Raw genomic sequence first — 19,842 nt, 5'->3', positions numbered from 1 at the left:
CTGCAACAAACTGTCTATTCTGGCCTGTTTAGAAGTAAAAGCAATGTAAGCAGTGTAATATCATGCCCAAGAGCCAGGGCTGATTAATCTGCAGTGCTGCTCAAATATGGCTGCGATGCTAGACCCAGACTCAGTAAACTCACAGGAGCCTTTAGGTGAGTGGTAATTCTGGGTCCTCCATACTCTGTGTCACTGTACAATAACAACAACTCCTTAAGTAGAACCTGGCTTTGGTGTTTTACCACGTGGTTGCCATCTTACCAACTGCAGTATCTGTATATTGTGTACTGCAGTGGAAAGAGATGCAGAGAGAATGAAGAATGAAAGTGATATGAATAGATGGTTAGAAGAGATAAATCTTGCCCTGTTCACTGTTTCCCTTACCTTTTTTTTTTTTCCCCCCTCCCCCCCATCTCGGGGCTACAGTCTTGCCCCAAATCCTTCTATTTGTTGCAGGAAGTTGGTTGTTCCTAAACACAGTGGCTAACTGCCCAACTTATTTCTAAAGTGTTGTGTGGAAAGACTTAGTTAAGGAAAGGACATCAACAAAAACAGTCAGTTTAAGGGAACAGTATAGTGCAGAATGAACCCGGTAATTCCTGGGTTAGCAGCATTCCTGCTATCTTTAATTCTGCAGAATTAATTGCACTAGTAGAGCAAACCAAATAAAACAAAATATTTTATTCTATTCTGGGTTTGCATATTTGTGCAAACTCAGAACTTTTTTTTTGTTTTTTTTTGTTTTTTTTTAAAACCTTGCTATTTGAGGCATTGCTTTGACATACACCATAGTGGGTTGCTCGGCGGCAGTTCAGAAAAGAGAATCCTGTGTGATCTAAGCTATGTATTTGTATACATAAAGGCCTGAGAGTCTGAAAAGTAGAGTTTTTAAACATGGTTGGCTTAAGATACTCAGCAATAGCCAAGTGGAGGTCTTCAGGAATCATTCCACTTTGTATTGTGGATATATTATTGTAACAATCTATAACAAAACTACAAGACAAGTATATATTCTCGGGACAGTTCTGTTTTAGGATGCGTTACAGAAATTTGAGAAAATTGTAAAATAAGGAAAAGTTAACATAAAAGGTCCTCAATATTTTTCTTCTCAGAAGCTTGAAGGCATACTGTTCTCTCCGGAAGCATCAAACATTCATACACTTTTTAAACACCAGAGCAAGAATTACCACTTATTTTATACTATCAAATTTTGACTCTTTCATTCCTAAAGAACAGATAAAAATCCTGTTTGTATAAACTTCAAACAATTTCAAAACACGTGCCTTTTCCTGAGGCCAAAAGGTGCTGGATTTGCTGAAGACTAAATTCCTGTCAGGTATTCTTCGTTTCTAAACGGAAGAGAACTGAACGCATTTTGAACACTGAAAAACATCAGTCACATCTGTGAATTAAAGGGAATAAAGTAAACAATTTTTACTACCTTTCCATGAACAACAGTCTAGATAAAAAACATACTTCATCTAGAAGATCACACCCATTTAGCAATGTATTATGTGTTGCTAGAAGGGACATGTCTAAATCAATTTTCAAATGTTTAAGGTGACTTTAGTATTAAAGTCAAAGAAACTACTTCATCCTGCAAAAAAAAAAAAAAACCCTAGAAGACAAATGAGGACGTTCCCCAAGTACACAATGCAGCATTTGGGGATATGCAAAAGAACAAAGTCAACAACATTCAGTATGTAATGCTCAGACTCTTCATATGGGGTGGGGGAGAATATGGTTACACTAGTATTTAAGGAAAACAAAAACAAAACCCCAAATCAAGTCTTGTTAATATTGTAGCACAGATTTTTGTAGTTAGCATTCTTTCAGAAGATGCTAGCTTTACAAGTACAATACGCTGTTCCATATCTAATATGGTTAAAGTGAAAAGCAGACACTTACTGCTGCAGGCGTTCCAGCTCGGAAGGCAGGTCACAACCTATATAAACTCTGTTCCTTAAACTGTACTCTAACAGTGCACAAAAACAAGGATCCTACAAGAAAAGACCAATGTTTAATTTAACTCATGCTACTTTGCATAATCAATTTTCAAGCAGATTAATGGGGCACAAGAACAGAGGAAATTTAAAAGGACTTTTTTCAGAAACAGAACTCTGCAAATGGTGCAAGCATGGAGTTACATGAGAGGGAGATAAATATAGTTGCTTTAAGTTACATGTGCTGTGCATGGGTTGGGGGAGAGAAAACTTTCTACTCAGACCGTTTCTGGAATACCGGTTTCCTCCTTCCTATCTAGGAAAACAGAAAGAACAGCTTATGAGAAGATCCCATCTTATTTCTAGGGAAGGCTACAGGTAACCCCAATTCATTTTTCAGGAAGGTCAGAAGCCTGAAGCCTAGAATATAGAAGTAAGATTTATCTAAACCCTTCATAGGTGTGAGAAATGCAATCTGGGACTTTGGCACTCCTGCCTAGTCTCACAGACACTTAAGCTTTCAGTAGTAAAGTACTTCAAGTGATGAGGTTTCTGTTAGGTATGTGTTCAGCAGTATCTCATCTTGGTTAAGATTCTGGCACTATAATCCTGGTTAGAATTCGTAACTAGGATTCCTACAGCTAAATCACCTAAATAGGACGGATTCGGACCCCTTGACCCCCAGACAGCTCTAAGTCCAGCACAAAAGCCACAGGCTTTGCAACTTCATCCAAAATCACATCTGAAATTACAATACAATGTTTGTCCCAGTGTTCTGCTCAAGGCTCAATCACCGGACAAACAAGGCAACGTGATAGCTTGCTACAAAGTGTATATGGAAATTCTAACGGCAGAAAGCAAACCCCTGGACTTTCAGTGCTTTTTGACTACCTTAATATCTAGTGTAGATTTCGTATTCTTTCTCTGGCCCCATAACTAAGATATCCACATACCCCCACATATTTGCACTGCTTCAAGAATGGTAAGCATACCTACCTCAATCAACTGTTGGATACAAGTATAAAACACGTAGCTTAAAATCCCTTTACCCTAAGGGCATGTACAGGTTCAACAAGGAGACCGCTGACCTGGCAAGCGGTTATATTAACAGAGAGCAATCATGTTTCTCTTCCTTCATTTCAAAAACAAAAGTAACTGCATTTTGTGAAGGAGTCTAATCTAGCCCTAGAAGTCTAAGCTAGCACTGCATAAAAAAATTCAGAACGTACTTATTGGACTTAGAATGGAGGAGATCTGCAGCACTGATGTTCTGATCTTTACTGGACAGAAACAGGACGCAGATGCCCACATGCACAAATCAGCCCTGAAATTCCCTTTGTACCTGGAATTCTACTGTGTGGGTGCCTAAACCGTCCACATTCAGAAAAGCCTATGGAGTTCAGATACTCCCAAATGCAGAGTTGGGACAAGATATCGCTTCTGAAAACATCTAAGAGAGGCTCCATTACATCAAGTAAACCCCAAATCAATCACTTACCATGGCAAATACCATATGCAATTCAAAGATCCAAAAGCTACTTACTTTTACAAGAATATGAGGATTTCCCACCACAATAAGCAAAGCTTTTGCTCTGGTGACTGCTACGTTAAATCGCTTCGGATTAGAGAGAAAGCCCAAACAGTACTTCTCATCACCAAATGAGCCTTCATTAGATCGTACCTAAAATTAATTATGGATAATTTTAGAAGTGGAAAAATGAGAAAGCAACTTACCTATCCATAGTGTAGTTTTAACATTTGATTACTTCAGCAAACCACTGCTCAGCGTGACAGGCACGTTCAACTTCATAATCCAACTTTCAAGTAGCTAACTGAATTCCCACCATTCATCTTCCCATAAAGGTCTATTCTCCAACAGTCTGCTAATACAATTTCAGCAATTTCAGAAGTGTGTACTGGCTCTACTGTAGCATCAGGACTATCCACTGCAATTTAAAAAAATACAAGATATCAACACTACCTCCTAATGCAAAGGAGCAGACACTGAATTTATCTTTTCCACAGAAGTAACGCTAGAGTTGATGGTCTTGTAGTTCCTACAGTTGAATCAGAATTCAAGGAAAGTCTTTTTGCAAGCCTTCTTCAATAATCTGGCGCCTTGACTCAGCTTAGAAGAAACTGCCACTGAAGCAACCAGCACGCAGTGGCTGCTGCTAATTGAAGTTTATAACTGTTCATTTATTTCCTTTATATTTGAGCCCATCTTTGATGTAAGAATCTTTTCATCACATAAATAATGAATCCTTACGGATGCGACCATAGTATGCATCTAGAACTATTTTAAGAGACAATGCTGGATTGGAAAGCTGCGGTATAATGCAAGATGAACAAAGCAAGCACAGTACCGCTGCCTCCGGGAAAGGAGAAAAAAAAAAAAAAATACCACCACCACACCGCTTTCTAGACTCTTGGCTGTTTGCATAGGTACTTCATACTCCTTCCTTCTGGAAACGCTAAACTGTCCTCTTGGAAGTCTAATATTGGTCACATCTTCAGCTACACATTCTTAGTCTATATTTCCTCCTTTGATCAGTTTGCCTTATATCCCATTTTCCAGATTTATACTGACTATGTCTGCACTGTATATTCTTGAAGAGCTCTGAAGGATCCAGGGTCACAAACCTTTCAGGAACTCCACACTCCTGACTCTTAGACCTCCTACCTTAGTTAGATGCTTATTGCATCAAAAACATACTATCATTTTGAAAAAAAAAAAAGTCAGAAAAGGCAGATTTTTTTTGTATTCTGAACTGAATTTCACACTTCATAGCCAGGCAAGGCTCATAAAGCTTACCAAAAGAAAGTCTAATAAACAAAAATACACTGAACGTCAGCCAGTGATACCAGTTTGAAGTAGTAAGTTAGCATTGCTCTAACGTTTCTCAGGCAACTCTTTTCTGCTGATCCAGCACAACTCTTCACTCCTACCCAGCAGTTCTACGTATCTGCATGCGACATATGTAACAGCATATTTGACTGGATGCTGTTCCAGAACATCAAGGATCAGTATCCCATATTGCAGTAAAAAGTAGCTGTTTGCAAAAGCATCTTCGTTCCACTCACGATTCTCCTTAGGAGCACACACAAAAACGGTCACTCAGCAGCCCTGGCCAATAATCTTACACGCCTGAGAAGACAGAGGACAGAAGAAAGCTGCTGTAGCTCTTCCACTTATGGTGCTTCCATGCAAATCCAAATGCCAAAGATATGCGCACGCACTGGAGTAATACCGAGCATTTAGAGAGAGGGGCTGACAAGGAAGAGGTATTTGATGAAGAGCACATATAAAACAAGCACGAGTGGGACACACCAGCTATTTTTTTGGATATCATTAGACGTCACCTGCATCTGATCAAAACCAAGGTATGGGAATCACCGATGAGTGGAGCTCAACCTCACAGTCTTCTGAAGCCTGAGGTACTGCCTACTGCGCACAGATTTCCACGCTCCAGTCATCAGCCTGAAAACTATGACTTCTGTGTCTATCATCTGCAGATAACATTCACTGAGATCTTTCAAGAAGAGACATCTGCTGAAGCACACTGGTCGTCAGTTTGCAAAGGAGCAGTGAGAGGCAAGGGCTGCCAGCATCCAAGAACACCAAGTCCCTGTACTCAAAGACACGTTCTTTTTTTTTCAATTCTCAAATGGCAAGGGGTGGCTTCAACAGGAACCTCCAAACATCACTGTTGCAAACTTTAAGATGCCATTGCATCTTCCCATGGTTGCAGAACACTCTCTTCTATCAATCAGCAATGTTCTGAAGGATCCGTATATTACAATGTGTGAACACAAACACCTGTGCATTTTCACGGTTATCTAAAAGTTTCTAGTGATGTAATTTGCATGCAAATATGAAGGTATAGAGGCACATTACACCTAAAACAACTCTGAATAAAGGAGATGATGCATTGTTAAAATGATGGCCTGTGACCGCTGTACTGCTGAAGTGTAACTATAGCATACTAGCTGCATGGAAGTTCCCCCCCCACCCCACCCCACCGCAACACTTTCTTCAAGCAGTTGCTAGCTTAAGATTCAAACAACTAGTAACCTAGAAGAGACATTTACCAGCATCCTCCCTAATACAATCAGCGGAACACCTCAACAGTGCGTCATGAGGATGATCCTGAAGGACTGTCAGGCGCTCTTGTACTAATGGAAAATAAGTGGCGATAAAGGACTATTTAGCTTCTAGGCACAGTCAGCAGTGGGAACTGGAAAACTGTCAACTGTATACAATTAAGTGGTGACTCTCAAACTGAGCGTCAAAAGAACGTAAGGATCTACATCAACTTCAGTAAGACAAATAGTAATTACTTTTGATTATGATTTACGCTGTTTTCTCTGCAGTATTTAATATGCAGACATTTTCCATTCTCCCTAGGTACACTTAGGTAAAAGGTACATTACCTGCATGAAACTAAGGCTGCAAAATAAGTTCAGTATAAATATCTACAAAGGTTTACGAAATTTACCTCAAAATTAGAGATGCTGTGGTGTTTCCATATGCCTGAAAGCAAGCAAGCATTTTTTTCAAATACTGTGACAGACTACTGACCAAAACACTTTTTTTAAGCTCCACATCAAAAAAGAGCTATAAAGGTTTAGAGACTAACAAAAACCCTATGCAGAACCCCAACAGAATACGTACTGTTGATAAAATGATAACCAAGTACTCCTGCCCTTGGAACTCTTCTACTGAGCCAACTTTAACATCTTCCAAATCAATACTTCTCAGAAGAAATCTTATTTTTTCCACCTACAAAAAATATGTTTGAAGGAATTTATTTTTACATTTGAGGGCAAATTACTTCAAAACTGAAAATATTCTTTAGGTACAAATATGTGATTTAACACAGATATGTCACTGGGAATGCCTGCACCAAAGTTAGCCAAAGTTATCCAACATCAACCAGTAAGTTTTTTTTTTTTTTTAAATAAAATAAAGCACAAAGTTTACCTGAGAAATATCACATTTACTACAGGACTTAGAAGGTTAAATACTGAAAACCATCATTTAAATTGAAATCAGCACACTTTTTTTGTTAATAATCCAGATTGAAAAGAAAACTTAGATCCTAGAGATTATCCACACAAATTCTTCCGACGTGCAGCGTGTCCAAAACCATGTCTTAACCATAGATGTGGTAGGGGGCAAGTACCTTTCCCCACACCTTCAGGAGGATGGTGGAGAGACTCTACCTCTGCTTGCCAGCTGCATGAGGTAAGATGGGAACCTTAAGTACCCTCCAGAAAAGCGAATAAGCACGAGTCATCTGCATTCCAGTGTACAAAAGGATGCTTGGGATCGGCATATTACCAGCTAATAAGAGCTGCCTGGAGACTGTACTTTAAATGCTCCAAAAAAATTTACTATCATGTCTGGGAAAGCTAAGGATTACAGAGAACGACTACTCTCAGATCTGCATTCCCATAATACAACGGAATGTCTTGAAGCAGATGTTACTGTCCTCTGTCCCGCATCACTGGCGGTTGAAGAACTTCATTGCATTTAAGGGCGTGAACTGTTTTAGGGAGTGCAAGACAGTCACACAAATAATATATATACAATGTTTGAAAAATAAATAGCAAACTGTAAACATGGGTAGGTGCATACACCCAAAGAACGGAATCAGCACGAACACAGCTCTAATCTGCAAGTAAGATTTCTTCAAAATGGATCGGTCTTTTCCATATGCCTGATGGTGTCTCCTACAACCCCAAGGCATGCAAGGCCACTGACTCTGAAAAGTGAACACCAAGAAAAACAATATCCACCCTGTTGAGAGCTTGCTATGGAAACTTAAAATACAACTACATCTCTTTACAAGTGAAAGCGCACATCATAAACTTCACAGACTTGAATAAAACAGTTCTAAAAATCAAGCACTGCATTTGAAGTTGACATTCAACATTGTTTACGGGTTCAAATAGCAGCACAAACTTCTAGTCTGACCCACGGACAGCTTGGAAATCCTAATTCCTTTAACTTCCTCAAAGCCACAAAGTGACACGCCATCTACTTTACTACATTTCCTTTTCGTTCCACTCCTGAGTACAGAACGACTCACGGAGTCAGATCACTAATTAAATATATTCCATTTGTATCAACTGTTGGATGCTAAATTGAGTTACGCTCTCCACTCCCGATTACTGAAAAGTTTATTTCTGCCTCCAAAACTGCAAGCAGATCTCCCACTAATCACTCCCTGATTTTTAAAAATCAAGAAAAGCAGAATATCATTACTGTCCTCTTTCTCTAGGTTTAGAGTTCAATGGAAACATCATTAATGATTGATAGAACACTATGTAATATGACATACAGTGCAGTTTGAGATACGCCTCTCTGCTTTAAAGAGCCAGAGTAACTATGCAAGGCCACAAGATAAAGATACAGTACCTTTTAAGCTTTTAAAAAAAATGAGGCATACCTGCTTACGATATGGTGTAATCACTCCAATATCAGTCACTGGTACTGCACTGTTTTCATTTTTAGCAAGGTGGCAACAGTACCGCATTACCTGAACTGCTTCGGTGGGATTAAACCATGAGGGACTGTGACCTTCACGTGTTTCATTGCCCTGCATTAGGGGACAGGAAATTAGAAGACCAGACACAGCAAGTAACTACATGGTCATACATCCTTCATGCCGCAAAGAAAGGCTTAATAAAGAGGCTCGATGCTGTGATGTAATGTGACACTCAACTTCTTTGCTATATACCCTTTCTAATAAACATGCTCCACCTAACAATTTCTATTGATTTTTTTGGCTGAAGAATTTATATGATGACAGTGCTCTTACATGTGCGGCCCAGGAGTTATATCTCTACTCAGAAGAACAGGGGTTAGCAGGCTTGTACCTTACTTCTGTGCAAGGCAGAAGAGTCCAGAAACAAGCCTCTCCAAGCAGGGGGTATATCAGATTTTATTTTACTAGCTTCTTGGAAGGTTAAAGAAGCTATTTCAAACTAGTATTTTTTCCTGCTTATTTCCAGGCTTAATCTGCTCGTTTTAGTGGCCTACATTCACTCTAACGTGGCAAACTTCTACCAAAAGGCAATAATATAAAGACAGCTGCCTCTAGCTCCATCTTGATTAACAGAATAAATTAATAATTTAATTTATAATCAAAATGTCTCTACAATACACTTCAATGGGCAACTACTCAAGTTCTTAGCATACATGTGTTTCAAAAAACCCCCTCCCAAAAAAGCCAAAACCCACAGATGATGAAGAAGTCATACTTCTTGCAAAAATAAATTTGTTTTTTTAAAATATGCTTTATGAAATTTACTCTAAAGAAAACCCTTGTCTACAATATTAGCAAATTTCTATCAAGCCTCATTATTCATACCTTAACTACATGAACGTTTTACATACCCGTATTCCATGAAAAATTAATGGAAACCCCTTCCTGGGCAATTTTTCCCAATGCAACAAAGAAGTTACGACTGAAGTGTCTGCACAAACTTCCAGCTCTTTATGATAAAACAATTTAGATGGCAAGGTAAGCAACGCAGAGTGCGACCTGTAATTCTTCACAAGTTTTGTGATCTGCAAATATAAAACCCCAAATCCGTAATCGAAACACACAGTTATTCATCAAGCTTCACAGTATATGGCTCTATTACAGACGCTATCTTACCATCCTCTAGTTTTCAAAATTTCTTCCTAAAGCTGCCAGAGAACTGTACTGAGAGCAAAAATCGCAGCCATGATCTGCGATAGTATAGCAAATACTATGTAACAAGTTTTATGAATCACCATCATATTCCCTTCCAGAAAAAGGAAAAAAGAAAAAGAATGAATCTGAAAAATGAAGTAGCCATTTTCCAGTTTCTTTGATGTTTTATCTATAGGCCCATCGTCTTATGCAAGTCAGATTCTTTCCATTGGGTCTCTAATGAAGTAATCCGTTTTTTCGGGGGAAATCTTGACAGGCAGGGAGTTTGCATGCAGAGCAAACCTTGGCCTACAGTGCGCAGCAGACGCCTCAGACAGTACAGAGCACATCTGATTGCCCCTGTAACTAGGGTCTTATATTTGTAGTCTGCTGGGGAAGCCAAAGCTTGAGCAATTATCAGAACAGTTATCAGAAGTTGGCCTTGGAAACCAGAATTTTTTGTCTTTAATTTAAAGAATGGTATTAAGGAAGCTTCCCAGTCAATAACAACTAGCTCCACAAAATTATGTCCTGTAAGAAGACTGACAAAGGACACACAAGTGCACTGAGATCTTTAAAGCCCCCACTTCCTGCTCTCTAACTCTCAAAAATCCTAATTCTCCTTCAGCATTCCAGAAGGAACACAGGAGTGGAAGTTTGCTACAAAAAATTTTAGGAGAAGACGGAAGTTTTTCAGACCCTCCTCCTCTCCTAGGTCTGCCCCTAGATTTCCTTCTCTGCCCACGTGGCCATCCTTTGCTTTCCATTTCACTTTAATGCTTCAATCTATAGCACTGCAAGAATAGAAAGGCATCTTAGTACAGATAAGCTTAATTTTATCCCTGTATTTCGGATTCAGGCAAGAACTTAAGGCATCTATGTTTGCTTATGAGCTTCACTACCTCTGGCACTTCACAGGTACTTTATGCACTTTATCGTATAAGAGCATTGGGAAGATGCAATGAAAAATTCTGAACAGTCTCCCTAATACTCAGCTAAAACAAAGAAAAACAGCACTGTTAACATTCCACCTGGGTAAAGTAAGATATTTACAACGTGCACGTCTGGAATTTGACAATCAAACCTTGGATGAAGACAAAACAGTGCTCTTGCCCCTAGCTTTTCACTCCTTTCTCTCACATCAGCCTTTAGACCTAAGCAGGGCCACAAAGTAAGACCAGATTAGACCATCTCTATCAGGCAAGGGGAAATGGTTCTGGAGAGTCATAATAGATCCATTTAAGAGACTCTTCAATTTAAATTTATACTTCAGAATGGCGTTAAGGGATTACTTTGGTCAAGGATGTATCAACAGGTTGCCAGATCAAGATTTCTGAATATGCTTGTGCCCACTAAAATGCGTTAATCCTATAATCTTGAACGGATTTCACTAATGGTAATTAGCTTCTAAAGTCTTCTGATCTTTCAGTTGATGCTCCAGGCTGCTAGATGTACTTTCAGCTTAGAGGTGAAAGAAATAGTTTTACATCTTTCTATGGCACCAAACACGTATCAGCTATCGCCAGTTACTCTGCAAACACTGTTTTGTCATGCTTGTGAGGAGGGAAAAAAGAAACCAAACACCTGAGAAAGCAATCTTTCAGAGAAGAATACAAACAGTGGTAAAGAAACGGGAAATGGATAAGCGTGCCTTTTTTTTTCTTCCTTTCTGAAATACGATTTTTGCAAAATTATCTTTGTATGTTGGTTTGTCTTCTTACGTTAAAGATGGAAGTTGCGCTTACCGTTTGTGGAGAACTACGTTAAAGTTACGGCAAGTCCAGACAATGGAGATGCAAGGGAATTTTAAGCTAGTATTTACGGTTATGCTTTGTGTCATATTTGGCTTATTCTGCTTAAAAACAGAGAACTCCTTCAAAGAAGGGTTTTAACATGCTAAAGGGGTGAGCATCCTCGCCGTTCAGAGTATATATTTGAAACACTCAAGGCTTCCTGAAAAAAACAATGCTCAAACTAGACTTATTACTATGCATCAGAGCGCAAAAAGGTGGTAAGAAAACCAGTAACAGGAGCCAACAGTTTCTCCTGCAATTAATCTGAGAAAAGAAAATTGTTTTTTTTACTCACCAACAAAGGATTGTATGATCCACAGGCACTAAAAGCATCCTCATCTCTCAGATACATAGATCGTGACATCAGTCTTTCCAGCAAGGATACATTCAATCCAAAAGCTACAGCAACTTTAGATTTGATTACTGGCCCTAACTGCTTCGGATCTCCAACAAGAACGATCTGTATGTGCAGTTAAGAAAATCTTGTATTAAAGTAGCTATTAAAAGTGCAGTTTCAATAACATACACACTTCAGAATTTAAAAGTCAATTTGCATTAAGTTTTCTGCTTTCCTTCCAAATGTGTGTCTGCAAAGAAGGGCTAGGCCCAGAATAGCAGCATATTATTGCATTAAGCTTTAAAAAAAAAGTATATTTTTATTTTTACACATTCCATGCTCTGAATCCTGTACTACCAAAGCAGACTTTTTAGATGTAAAGCAACTATTAGGTGCGGGAAACGGAAACTGTGTCCAAAATTTAAAACTAAGTTTGCAAAGTTGTGAATTAATAAGATCTATCACAAGCATTCAGAACTTCATACTCATTACCAGGAAGTGTGCATTATAGATTATGAAGTAATTAGAAGTCATCTGACACCATTCACAACGATAAACAAGAAAATAACAAAACTTTCACGCTTTCAGAAGACGATGCTAAGAGAAATACCTGTCCATTAGCTTCTGAAATCAACCCAAGAGGAATCAGGCTCTCTGGTTCACTTGCTTGCCCTGCCTCATCCAAAATCACATGTGTGAAGTGTCCAAGCCTAGAGTTAAATAACAAGACCCAAACAGGGCTGTTTTCAGATTAGTTCATTCTGCCACCCTGTGGTTGGCCTCAGCAATTCGGCAAAATTCTTGGCTCAATGTATCAGGCAACTCCACATACCTATCACAGCTATTTCAACATAAAAGGTAGAAGATGCAACCCAGTATGAGTTTAAGCCCTCATCCATGATTTCTCTTACATCGTCTGATATACACAACCACCACTTATCTTAATAAGCTTGGTATAAACAATGCTTTAACAACATTGAGAACAAGGAATAATCTTCTAAATTTCCTCTGGCTATTTAATTGGAATAGGACGCTTGGTTTGGCACGGGCAATCCGTTAGGCTCTGTTATTGCAAGACAACTCAAGTGAGTTAAGCTTCAAAGTGTCATTTTACATAAATAAAAGCAAAAATCACACAGAAATCTTTATTTCATCCTCAACACTTCACCTGATTTATTTTTATAGCTGATAAAGGTGACTTGATGAAAAACCAGGTTACAATATGGTCTTAGTATGAACTCCTAAAATACTTTTAGGCCAACATGATTGTTAACAGCAACGTTATTGTCGAGGCTCCCACTCACACTGCAGAGAAAGTTACTGTATATCAAGAACTTTTAACATTATTCAAGATAGCTCTTAAATTTACTAAAGAGAAAGCCTCTGCTGAAATATTACTGAAAACAAAAATTTTGGCAGGAAACTATTGAGACTCAGCAACGTCTAAATAGAGGTACATGTCATAAACTGTACTAAAACAGCTCAGGTTACAGTATGGAGGAAGTATAAGCTGGATATTCCAAAAGACCCAAAGTCTATCTCAGTGATAGTCACATCTGTAGTACTGTACCGTGTTCCTGTTTGATAAAACAGTCCTGCACTGCTGCATGTGGTAATTATTATTCTGAACCATAACGCTTTCCAAACATCATCACCATCTTTGCAGTAAGGCTTCACTATGTCATCAATTTGCTGCAGAAACAAAAAGAAGTATTTTGTAAAACAAGATGTCATTCAAACTAAACATTCTAATTTGAAACAAAAAATGACCACTAAAAGCTTCATTTCAGAAGCTAAGAAATGCTTAGGTTTGGACCCATTCATTCACTGAAATGAATTCTTCACAAATTTGCCTGAATAAAATAGTACTTATACAAGGCACATTTCCTTTATTTTAAGGATCAAAGTTGAACATACATGTATACAAGCACAAAACTACAATTCAGATACAAAGATGACAGTCCTACTTGTTCACTTTTCTACCTAAGTGGTCTTAACTTGGAGAGGGAAAGGCTTGACTTGAATAACAGATTTTGGGATCGTTTCATGAGTGAAAGAATCTTATCGCGTTAAAAATCCCCACTGCCACACTGTGCGCTACCTAGCAAAATTATGCGTTACAGGAAAATAGGCTCAGATTCTATGCTCATGCAATCATATTAAGATGAACATTTTCCAGTTAATTATCCTGGGAATTACTCTGGATCTCGAACAAGCAAAATCAGCCTAAGAAACAGCAATGGTATGTTACTAAGACAGTATTTTAAGATCAACATGTGAAAATGGAAACATTAGCTGGCAAATAGCTATATACGTACCTCTGCAGACCTGCAGCTAGCGTTAACTCGAACCATGGTTCCTGGTTTTAACAAATTGCTTTCATGTAGCCGCAAACAAATCAGATCTGTTGCAGTATTTGATGGTGCACAGACCAAAATTCGACTGTCCGGTAAAGTATAATGTATCTACATTTAAAAAGACAGACATTTAAAGAAAAGGTATTTGGATAAGCAGCAATAGCTCAAACATCATGCTCATGTCATTTTATACCACTGAATATAAAATTCTGAGGAGTTTTGAATACACATGATATTCATCCACCCCTCTGCAGTTCAAGAACGCCAGTCTTGACAGTCCAGACTGTTCAGTATTCACAAGCTGAGTGTACTGAAGTTGAAATTAATTCACAGTCATCACATTACAGTATACCTGTGCTTCATAAACCTATACGCAGCATTGGAATCACTGGTTAGGTACTATTTAGTAAAGCTTTACAGGTACAAAAAAAAAAATGAAGCCTTGAAAATAAGCCATTTAGGAATTTGTTAACAAATTCCTATCTAGATCTTTCACTGAATTATACAGAAAGATTTTTGAAAGGAACATTTCAAAGACTCCTGGCATTTGGAAGCAAATCATAATTGTACTTACAGAATTACTGTAAGCATTCTAATATGGAAAAGATTAGAGATGACTGATTTGTCATCCACTAATACCTGTAAAATAGCTTCAATTATTGTTAACGTTTTTCCCGTTCCCGGTGGTCCAAAAAGGACATAAGGAGTTGGACGACATTCACCAGTCAATATCCTTTTCACTGCCAGTTTCTGGTGCTCGTTCAGCACAGGATTGAAAAATTCGCCAGCCGTCTGTTTAAGGGTCACAGTTTCACTGACTGTAATCCAATAAGATAAGCACACTTTTAAACTACATAAAAATATTTTTAACATACACACATTAATGCAATTTCAAGTTCACATCACGATTTAAAGAACAGGAGTTCATTTTTCAAGTGGTAACAGTTAATGAAGCCCCCAGAGATTCTTATTTCATAAAACAGCACATATAAAAGATACAGTTCCTTTAATGGCCATTTTCTAAAATCTAAGGCCAGAAAAGGACTATGATAATCCATTCTAACATCCTATGAAAACCGTATTCAGTAATTGAGTTATTAACCTCACATTTGTTTTCCCTAGAACAGCTAAAAGAAGTTGCTAAAAAAGCAACTTTTCAGGGATAAAAATCGGTGCCAGTGACAAGTGGTAAAGGATATGACAGCTGCTCCCATCTTACATAAGCTTTAGCTTTCTAGGACAGTACCTTACCAATCCTTCTATGGAAGTGCCTCTAGACATTCCCTATTTATTGAGGTATCCTACTGCTATAATGAGATAAAAATCACTCTTTTGATCAAATCAAGTGCATGGTATTTCAAGTTATACTTTCCAGATAAGCACAGGAATGATCTGTACTTTCCGAAACCTTTTTCAAGTTTTTAATATCGTTATGAAATATCCACCCCAAAGATGAGGCAGCATCCCAGTAACAAATAAGATACCTCACTGGAAAACTGATAGTATTGCAAACTATCAATAGGGAAACGATAATTTACTGACCACAGAATATTACACTTGCTATTTGTTGAACTGAAGATGTTTTAAGTTGTCCACAGAAGGACTCCACTGAAATTTCCTGCCAATACTATTCTACAGTTTCTTAAACAGACAGAGCTGGAGGGCATCTAAAAAGCACCTAATCAGCCCTGATTTACCAAAGTAACTGCAATCCTGAGCTTGTTACACTCGAAAATAAAGAAGTATTAAAATGTACCAGGTTGACTTGTTTGAGGGGAAACTATCACCACATCTGGTACGTTCATCTCCCTTGATGCCATGCATTTTGTCCGTTTGCTCTGTAGATTATTGACCTGAAAACATCATCAAGCTAAGGTAAATGCATTTATAATCTTACGGTGACAAGCAACTATCTTCACTAATACTTTCAAAGCTGCTGGGTTTTTATTTTTCCACTAGTGCTATCTCAATAAATATGGTATCTACTGGGTAGAGAGGAAGATGCAGCAGAGAAGAAAAGGATGCTAAGAACTCCCAATTTGTATTTAAAGGTTTTGAAACAGGTTCTGGGCCCTGCCAAGAGAGAATAAATGAGTTCTGCTGGGGGAAAAGATTCTGGGCCAGATGCCTCAGTTTTCTTAATAATACTGACCCTAATCCAGTGAAGCAATGACTGTTAGTGGTTGATTACTCCTTCTCGTATAGGACACAAGGGCTGGCTTGCTCGCTTGCTGGCCGGCCAAACATGTTGTCCAGGAATGTCTGCTGCTTGTCCAGAGCCATGACGTCTTGGGAAAGACTGCAATGCTCATCTAGCCTTTTGACTACTCCCCTTTACTGCTTATCCGCTTGGGTGCTAATGACACCTCGTGTAAATTGAAGTTTCAGGGTACGATATAGCTCTAGGGCAAGCCTGAGGGGTCCAGGTGATGCTCTCTTGTGTCCTCTGAGGAAAAAGAAATGCCCCCGTAGGAGCAGGCATCTTTCGTAACAATAACTCACTGTGCCACTGCTGTTACCAGCAAGTAGCTCCTTCACACAGACCCGGAGCCTTGACTGGAAGTTTTACGTTGCAAAACCAGAGGTGTGGCTGAGCCGTTATCAAAGGAGGACTGAACAGTGGTGATGTGGTGGGCAGTTGCTACAGACCACATGAGGAGGACAACACGGATGAGACTTTCCACAAACAACTAGCATAGTCTTCTGATCGCAGGTCATTGTGTTCATGGGAGATTCCAGTCATTCCCACACCTGTTGCAAGTAACCCAGGATATTTCTAGAATTCCTAGACTGGGGTTGGTTCCTAACAAACAGCAGAGGCACTGATCAGGAATAACGCTCTATTTGACCTGCTGCTCACACATAGGAAAACAGCATGTGTTCATACATAGCAGCTTGGGTTGCACAGACTGCAAGGCAGCTGGGTTCTGGATATAAAAGAAGCCTAAGAAGCTGCTGGAAGGGTCAGAATGCTGGACTTTCGAGAGCAGACTTCGGTTTCTTTAGGGAATCACTAAGCCAAATCTTCTGGGAAGCTACCATACGGAGAAAAGAGGTGCCCAGGAGAGCTACAGAGTTTTGTTTGTTTAAAACCTGCTCATTGAGACTCATAATCAAGGCATGCTGTTGCATAAGATGACCATGAATTTCAGCAGAAGGACTACTTTATGAATTGAAAAAGCTCCATGCTTAGCTATCAGAAGTAGAAACAAGGACAAGCAACAAAGCAGAAAAGCACATGGGGACAAAATCAGAAAGGTCAGAAACATTAAAGTTCAACTAAAGCTAAAACTAGGCAGGAACAGAGCAAGAAGGGTTTCTGCAAATGTTGTGGCGGAAAAAAAAAACAACCCCAAGAATGTAGGCCTGTAGACTCAAGGGAGAAGACAGCTTACTGATGGATGGTATCGACAAGGCTGAATAACTGGATGCCCTTTCTACCTCACAATCAGGCCTCTAGACGCCTGTAAACACCACCTTTGAAAGGAAAGGGACCAGTAACAGGAAGGGACAAACAAGCTAGGAACTGCTTGGAGACATGAATATATTCAAATTCACAGGGTCAGGCGTGATTTGCCAAGATGAGGCTTCTGCTTATTATGCACAAAAAGAAATCATAAACAGTCACGACATGTCTCTGGTGACAGGAAAAAGGCTAACACCACTCCAATTTAAGATAAGAAAGAAGACCTGGTGAACCACAGCTGGTCAGCCTCACTCCACTCCCTCAAAAGATCATAGAGCCAACCACTTTGGATTCCACCCTCCTTCACACGGTTGGAAAAGAAGGTCACCAGGAAGAGTCAACATGGCTACACCAAGGGGCAGACCTTGTGCGACCAGCCTAATTTCCTTCCAGGGTGAAGTGACTGATCACGTGGGCAAACAAAAAGGAGTAGTTGTAGTATTCCTTGACTTCAAAAGCCTTACTGAAGTCAGTGACATGGTGTACTTACGACAGTATTCTTACCTGTGAGCTGAGGGCATACTAGCCAAACAGACAGACTGTTAGATGGGTTGAAACCCAGATAGTTAGATACTCAACCGGAAGCTAGTCACAGACTGAGGACCCCAGGTTTGCTTTTGGGGTCAGTACTATCTTCCATCAATGAATGGGATGCGACACATACCCTTACCAAGTTTGCAGACAACACAAAATCAGGAATTGATGCTACATGGTCCATCTTCAATCCAGAGAGACCATGAGAGACTTGACAACTGAGCCAACAGAACACTCGTGAAATTCAATACAGAGAAGTAAAATGGAATAACTGCACGAATCAATATAGTTCGGGAACCCACTGCCCAGGTAGCGATCCCCAGGCTGTTTTCAGGGCCTGAAGCTACTGTCTATACTAGGACTGTGTATGAGCCAACAGCATGTGCTTGGTATGAACTGGACAGGTTGAGAGACCTTGGCTTTAGTCTGGCGAGAAGTTGAAAAGGCAATCTAATAACCTACAGCAACTCAAACTGAGTTACAAAAACAATAGAACGAAAGTCTTCTCAGTAGTAGCATATGATGAAACAAAGGGCGACATCCACAAGTTATAGCTAGAAAATTCAGACTGAGCATTAGAAGAAGGAGGGAGGAGGGGAATCAACAGTAAGGTAGTGAAGCACTGGGAACAGGTTATCCAGTGCTTGTGGAATCTCTATCTTTGGAGCTTTCCAAGACTTGGCCAGACAAAAATAAACAAACCAACCAACCCCAAAAGCAAACACACAAACAAAAAAAAAACAAAAACCACCCCAAACCCACAAAATACTACACAAACACACACTCCTCTCTCCCACAGCTGACGAGATCTAAGTGTTGGTGACAGTCCTGCTTCAAATAGAAATCTAGTGAAGTCCCTTCTAAGGAAGGTCACCTAGTGCAACTTCTTTGATTTGTTTTTACAGTTTATCTAGCAGTTAAGAAGCCTGGATAAATCTCTTTGGAACAGGATGATTATGTTTTATCATAAAAATATCTCCTGCCATAGTCATGAAATTTCATGCATTTGTTTAAAAGAAAAAAAACAAAGCTATGAAAACTAGTCTAAAACAAATCTGAAAATTCCAGTCCTAACCCATTAAGAGTCTTACAAGCATTTTTCATTTTAGACGGGAGTGCTAGCCTAATAATCATCAGCCATCATAGCCTCCCCTCTCTCAGCAGTAAACAAAGACTTCCATCATCAGAAAGCAGCAACACACAACTTTGACTCTTCGATGCTCTATTACACAAGTCCTTGCTAACAACAGTTCTACGGTAGGCACCTTACCAATAGGAATGCTCTAAGTACTTTGAGAAACATTTACCTCACTTTCCTGCTTGGAACCTTGCTCAAGGCCATCATCAACAGTACAACATTCCACTTGAGGTGATTGCAAAAGAAGCCTTTCTGGAAACAACACTTTAAATTTAGAGAAAAAAGAGAAAGAGAAACACGAAAGTCACATAAATACTTTATATGCATGCTGTTAATTACATTGCTGCTGATACACTGGCTTGCTCTGAGCTGCCAAACTGGTTTTCAAGAACTAATGTACTAGTGGGAAGGATCTGTGAAACTTTTATTATAGTTGAGCAGAATGATCCATGTAACTGAATCAGTGCATTTTAATGGATTTTGAGGTAACAGAAAACACTAGCATTTCACATAATACTGTTACAGCAGTATGATTTATACAGTTCTTATTGGTTCAAACTGCTCACAAAAACAGTGTAAAACCCTC

The 19,842-nt window shown here is 39.2% G+C and overlaps 1 protein-coding gene across 5 annotated transcripts in view; it reads right to left on the bottom strand.

Annotated features, from left to right (window-relative positions):
* Nucleotides 1-372: 372 nt before the first annotated feature.
* MOV10L1 (Mov10 like RNA helicase 1) overlaps nt 373-19,842 on the bottom strand; it is a 42,466-nt gene continuing 22,996 nt past the window's right edge. For 2 of the 5 annotated variants that reach the window (XM_068931303.1, XM_068931320.1), the window contains exons 15-27: nt 19,426-19,520; nt 15,875-15,971; nt 14,758-14,936; nt 14,080-14,226; nt 13,332-13,453; nt 12,372-12,471; nt 11,720-11,884; nt 9,349-9,522; nt 8,399-8,548; nt 6,619-6,726; nt 3,487-3,624; nt 1,909-2,000; nt 373-1,382 (exon numbers count right to left, since the gene is read on the bottom strand). In XM_068931303.1, the coding sequence (XP_068787404.1) occupies nt 1,322-1,382; nt 1,909-2,000; nt 3,487-3,624; nt 6,619-6,726; nt 8,399-8,548; nt 9,349-9,522; nt 11,720-11,884; nt 12,372-12,471; nt 13,332-13,453; nt 14,080-14,226; nt 14,758-14,936; nt 15,875-15,971; nt 19,426-19,520 (1,628 nt within the window). In that variant the 3' untranslated portion in view covers nt 373-1,321. Of the gene's footprint in view, nt 1,403-1,908; nt 2,001-3,486; nt 3,625-6,618; nt 6,727-8,398; nt 8,549-9,348; nt 9,523-11,719; nt 11,885-12,371; nt 12,472-13,331; nt 13,454-14,079; nt 14,227-14,757; nt 14,937-15,874; nt 15,972-19,425; nt 19,521-19,842 lie in introns of all 5 variants that reach the window. The other 3 variants (XM_068931329.1, XM_068931294.1, XM_068931310.1) reach the window with 2 other exon arrangements.

This window comes from Struthio camelus, chromosome 1, assembly GCF_040807025.1.
Source record: "Struthio camelus isolate bStrCam1 chromosome 1, bStrCam1.hap1, whole genome shotgun sequence".
Taxonomy (NCBI): Eukaryota; Metazoa; Chordata; class Aves; order Struthioniformes; family Struthionidae; genus Struthio; species Struthio camelus.
Note: the sequence above shows the minus strand (reverse complement) of the source record. Positions and strands in the feature narration are given on the sequence as shown.